The sequence below is a fragment of the Poecilia formosa genome, unplaced genomic scaffold (genome assembly GCF_000485575.1).
Source record: "Poecilia formosa unplaced genomic scaffold, Poecilia_formosa-5.1.2 Scaffold387, whole genome shotgun sequence".
Classification (NCBI taxonomy): Eukaryota; Metazoa; Chordata; class Actinopteri; order Cyprinodontiformes; family Poeciliidae; genus Poecilia; species Poecilia formosa.
Window position 1 is genome coordinate 262,309 of NW_006800326.1, and position 5,778 is coordinate 268,086.

The following is a 5,778-nucleotide window of genomic DNA, read 5'->3' on the forward strand; positions in this document are numbered from 1 at the left end:
AAAGTTCCTGCTCTGCCTTCAGCAAGTCATCACAACATGGCTCCTCTATTAACCCTTTAACGTTTTTACCAGCGTCTGATGGACGCTGGGGAAGGGACTGTGTCCAGTAAATAATAAAATTTGCCAAATAGTCAACGAGTTCACGGGAGCCACCACCAAATGCGACCGTCTCAAAGCATGGCGCCACTGGAAGTCCAATTATTTAATTTTTTATGCCAACTTGTTCCACACTTTTGGAGCAACAACAGAATCGAGTTGTGACAAGAGCATGGTTTTCTATTTATAGAGGCTTTCCTGTAAAACAATACTGACCTGTTTGTTGAACTTTAAACCTGGATCCCGTGTTGCACCATTACCTGTAACCTGTTAAAACTATTTCCTTGATTTCAAAGCAGGTGAAATTACAGCGTGAGCTCCTCAAATGATTCAATGTTTTTATACAAATCAAGCAGCAATAGAAACATGATGGTTCAGGATGGTCACCTTCAATGAGTTATTGGTAATTGATTATTCAACAGATTGTGTATTTATTTAATATAAACTATTTTCTTGAGGTTTACACATCTCTGCAAGAAGGTGAATGACAAAACTTGTCTTTTATGTCCATTCTGGGGTTTAGTTTTATAGCTTGCAACCGCCTACAGAATCCACCGCTATGCAGATGATATGCTGATATTTCCTGAAGCTTACAGACATTTAATAGATATTTGTTATTTAAACAGAAAGTCTTTATATCTCATCCTTAGAGTGCTCTTATCTTGATAAACTTATATTTTGTTGGGGGTTTTCTATCAAAAACTTTACAAAGCAGTTGGAAAGCAGTATCTGGAAAAAGAGAATATATCCTTTATTCATACCTTGTCTTTAGTTTGGGAGCTTTACTGGATTTTTGTTTGACATTTACTCAACTGTGACCTCTACTCAGTTATTATTTGCCTTGGTTTTTGTGTTCTGTTAAAAATTATATGTGCATGTGTTTTACAACTTTAATGTGTCCTCTGTCTGGATGAAGAGTCTTAAGAACACTGGGAATTAAAGTCAAAGTTATCAACATGCATGCATCCAGATTAGGTGCTAAAACAGACAGACAGCATTCTTTCCTGCTCTCAGAGGAATCTGTTAACTGACAAGTTTGGCTTCCTGAGATATTTAAGGCCTCCAAAAATATTCACATCTGTTCCACAACTTTTCTACATTTACTCATTTTACAACAAATTACTTTTATGTCATAGATCAACATAAAATACTTTGGACACTCCTGCGTTAGGAGACGTATTGATGAGTTGTTGGTAAAATAAAACATGAAACAAACTGGTTGATTTTTACTTTATTTAAACTGGACCAACAATTTTACACTGACAAAAAAAGTAAGACTGCAGTTTCAGTATGATCACAGGCAAGACGTCCAATAATTCACTGGAAAACACAAAATCTTACCAAGTATTTTTAGTCTTATTTCTAGAGAAAATATCTTGGTGCACAAAATAAGAAAGCTAATTTACAAATAACTTTTCAGCAAGATATAGTAGCTTATTTTAAGTCAATAAATTCTTAATATGTTAATATATTAATAAAATAATTATATTAATTATATTGTTACAAGACTTGTCTTATAGCAAATTCTTTCACTATAAAACACATTTCCCATGTTATAAGAGAAATAATCTGCCAGTGGAACTAGAACTTCATAAAAAGTACATGAAGGAGTTATTGATTTGAAACAAGCTCATATCTCTTGCTGAGAAGTTGCTAATAAGTTAGTTTTGTCTTATTTTAAGTGTACAAGGATATTTGCACTGGAAACTAGGCCAAAATAGTTGGGAAGATTTTCTGATTTTGCTGTGTTCATGAGAAACGTGAAATATAATTTTTGGAGAAAAGACGCAGAAGCAGCCTTTATTACCAAGCAGGAATATTTCCTCTGACTGGTTGAAATGTCCGACGGACTGACAGACGGACGGTCTGACGGACGGTCTGATGGACGGTCGGAGGTTTAAGAGGTGGGGAAGATGAGGAAGCCGGTGAAGCTGTGGCTGGTGCTGGTCTGCGACACCACTATGTTGTTGTATTTGGATGACTCCACATAAATTTTATCTCCGACTTCCAGGTCCAGAACCGCCGAGCCGGACGTGACCAAGAAGCTGTCAGAGCTGTCGCACAGCATGAAGTGCTCCTTGCTGCCCTTCATCAGCTTCAGACACACCTGTGTGGTGAAATCATGGTGAAACTCAGCCTGAAATCTGCAGGTAGAGCAGACGGTCTGAGCAGACAGAACCCTGAGACTCACTCGGGACTTTGCTGAAACGTGGAAACTGAAGAAATACACTCCTTTGATTGTACACTGGAACGTCCCGTTTACCAGCGTCTCTCCTTGAAACTGTGTTTCCAACGTAGGCAAAATCACTCTGCAGGAATTTAAAGCACATATTCATTTTGTGAAATGTTGCTTCTGCAATTTCTTGGTGTATTAACAGGTTTTTGCTTTAGAAAACATGTTTAAGTTCATCTGTAATAGTGACTCAAGGCAGTATCAGAGCGCTTAAGAAGAACTGCCATCCTGCAACTTTTAGATGCTTGGCAGCTTTTTTACCAGGTTACTGCAGCTAAATGATTCAGGCTTAGGAAAGAATGGATCAAGAAGTCGCAGGATGGAGGACTGGAAGACCGGATGGACGGTTGGATATGTTGATGGATGTGATGGATATGTTGATGGATGTGTTGATGGATGTGATGGATATGTTGATGGATGTGTTTAATATGTTGGTGGATGTGTTGATGTACGGTTGGGTGGATGGACAGTAGTATTGCTGGATGGATGTAATCCTGAGGTAATTCCTCCCTGGTTTCTGTAAAAGCATTGGCCGGTTCCTCTCACCTGTTGAAGTTAATCGGCATGTTCGTCTCTACTACATTTGAAATGGCTCTCTTGTTGGAGAAGAAGGATTTCTGCTTGTTGGACAGGTTGAAGGGTCTTCCCTTCTCCCCTTTCTGGCCCGGGTATCCGGCAGGGCCCGGCAGGCCCATGTCCCCCTTCATACCAGGCCGGCCCGGCGGGCCCCACATACCTGCCACCCCTTTCTGACCCCTGATTGGCTGACCTCCTTCACCTGTTCAGGGAGGTAAACACTGATTACATGCCTCATCGGCACCTGAGTGAAGCTTCCCCCCAACCTTCTTCAAATCTACCAGAACTGATGTCAATCAACTTGACTACGATTGAGAAGCAACAATTTTTGTTTGTCCCACTATCATTTTAAAGAAAGCAATAAATGTTTCCAGAGGTCACAAAAACTCGTGACAATCAATTCAACTATGCTTGAGCAGCAAAAGTTTTTGTTTGTGCAGATTTTGCTTTGAAGATATGAATTAAAGCTCAAAGATCCATCCGCCCTTTGATGGACTTTGATGGACAAAATCTAACAAAACTGTTGTAGTGAGAACTTCACTCAGGTCTCATTGGTGTCTCTAATCAAAAACAAAAACGCAGAAAATGTTTGGTATTTCAAACATGCAGCACTGCAAACTCCCTCAAATGTGTCAATACAAAAAGACAAAAAGTTTATCTTGAATCCAATTCCTGTCCGGGCTGAGCTCACCTAGATCTCCTTTCTCCCCCTTCACGCCGTCCTGTCCGTTGGGTCCATGGGTGCCGGGGATCCCAGGGATCCCGGGGATTCCTCCGGTGCAGGACTGCATGTCCACCGGGACGATGCAGACCAAGAGAAGCAGCCATGCAGTACTGCAGCTCAGCCACTGGAGGGCCTGGACAGAAACAGAATACAGACCCAAAATACGTGACTTGTACTCAAAATCAGCACCGTCCGTCAGCTTCGGTTCCCTCTGGTGGATTTTCAACCGGGTCAATCCGCGAACGGAAAAGAAGTTGTGAAAAATGATGTTGATTTTCTGCGCTGTTAATATTATAGTTTGTCTGTAGTTTTTAGCAACGGCAGCGGAGGCCGTGAACAAAACCGCTACGACTGTTGGCCACGCTTCCAAATATTAACGTTTGGATCGGCTCAGCAGACGACTTCCGGTAAGCTTCACAGCGGCAAACTGGCGATAGCCACTACAAATGTTAGCAATTGAGTAAAATTTAAAACGGGTAGCAATCGCTTCTCAATAGCCGCCTGGAACCCAAACCCTCTGTATGGAGCAAATGGATAGTTTTTGCCAGAATAACTCAAAACGGTACGAATTTAAAGAGTTTCCTTTAGATTTCCTGCTTGAATTTTCCCAGGAAGAATAATACAATTTTCACACTCCACAATTTTGTCTGAGGCAATGAATAAAAAAGTCTATATAAAAATGTCTAATATCTTGCTTAAATTTGCTTAAATATAGTAATTTCACTCTAGGCACTGATAAAGTAACATGACCTAAAATTATCTTAATCTGTGCTGTAATCCAGAGTATTTAGACAAACTGAACCACAACATCCACTCATTTTAACGCATCATTGAGATTTTATGTGGAGTGTTGAGCAAATTATGTTTAATTTTATCTCAGCATTAATTTAGCATCTCTTTACTGCTATTTAGTCCATTTTCTGTGAACTGAAGACAAGGTCTGTCCTTCTGAACGTGTTTTAAGTCCATCAGGGAAGCTGCACACATCTCCATCTAGCAACGTTTTACTTTCACAATTTGAACTTTACTTCCTGCTGTACAACATTTTACAAAATATAAGATAATCTCACCATTTGCAGTAATGATGTCCGTCGTCCTGTGGTGCAGTAGTAAGACGTTGGAAAGTTGTCCTGCTACGCAGAATCAGGAAGAAAACATGAAGTGAAACTCAAGAGAGCAAGAAAACCCTCTGTTGGTGTCACTAAAGCATTTTTAGGATACAACACAGACTTTTCACTGCAGGAAGCTGGGAAAATAATGATTTTAGACGTATTAAATATTAATTTATCACCTGGAGAACACTGAGAATACTGAGGGGATTTAACTGAAATAAATCCAAAGTTTAAAGGCCACAGTCTTTATAACCTACCTTGGTGTTTTTTTTTTCTAAATCTTGACAGATTTTCCACAGCGCCACGCTAAGTATTCACACCGCAGGAGTTTTTCCACTTTTGATCACATTAGGACAAAAAAAATCTTCAATTTATCTTTATTTGGATTTAATATCACAGACCGACAAAAAGTAGCACAACAATCTGACATGAGAGGAAGATTTTTCTGATTAAAATTCAACAAACTCACTATAAAAACCAGAGGAACAATTGCCTCCATAAGCCGATTAATTAGTGAGTATTGTAGAAAATGAGGGGTGTAAATACTTAGGGGAAATGGATCAGCATCGTTTAACTTCAGAACTTTTCCACTCTAATGCCATTTGGCAGTTTGAATAAATTAATTACAAATGCTTAATGATTACATCAGAAACATGCGACTTAAACTTAATCAAAAATTAATTGGCAGTACTGGTGAATGTAGAAAATGAATGAATATTTTCAGGGTTATACCAAACCAGGGAGGGATTATTTTGAGCCAGTTGGTAATTATAAATCTGTAGAGAACAATTATTAACTGTGAGGTTCCTCAAGGGTTCAAACTGGGCCCACTTTTATTTAACAGTCTCTCCCTCGTAACATGTCACTCTTCTCAAACAAAAACAAAACAATAGAGAAATAAAACTAAAAGGATGACTCAAAAACAGCCAAAACAAAGCGGTTATCCTGCATGCCAACTTTCATAGTTTATCTCTGAGCAGTAAAACTTTCCAACATCTTGATTCAGTCCTCATTCTTTAAAGTGATAAAGGAGCCAA

General features: G+C 39.2%; 1 protein-coding gene across 2 annotated transcripts; it reads right to left on the bottom strand.

Moving 5' to 3' along the window:
• Window positions 1-1,690: 1,690 nt before the first annotated feature.
• LOC103154445 (complement C1q subcomponent subunit B-like) lies at window positions 1,691-4,806 on the bottom strand. Of its 2 annotated transcripts, XM_016662720.1 has the most exons (6): window positions 4,700-4,806; window positions 3,597-3,762; window positions 2,876-3,107; window positions 2,288-2,405; window positions 1,988-2,203; window positions 1,691-1,947 (listed from the first exon to the last, which is right to left on the bottom strand). In XM_016662720.1, exons 1-5 carry the CDS (start codon window positions 4,700-4,702, stop codon window positions 1,994-1,996), a joined length of 729 nt encoding a protein of 242 aa, XP_016518206.1. In that variant the 5' UTR covers window positions 4,703-4,806; the 3' UTR covers window positions 1,691-1,947; window positions 1,988-1,993. The 2 variants fall into 2 exon arrangements, with proteins under 2 accessions (XP_016518206.1, XP_007575797.1); XM_007575735.2 differs by having other exon boundaries at window positions 1,691-2,203.
• Window positions 4,807-5,778: the final 972 nt, after the last annotated feature.

Coding starts and splice junctions, on each gene's coding strand:
- LOC103154445 (XM_016662720.1), bottom strand. Junction 3,108..3,596: donor GGGGGAGAAAGGAGATCTAG/GTGAGCTCAGCC, acceptor CTCCCTGAACAG/GTGAAGGAGGTCAGCCAATC. Junction 2,204..2,287: donor ACGTTTCAGCAAAGTCCCGA/GTGAGTCTCAGG, acceptor TTCACCACACAG/GTGTGTCTGAAGCTGATGAA.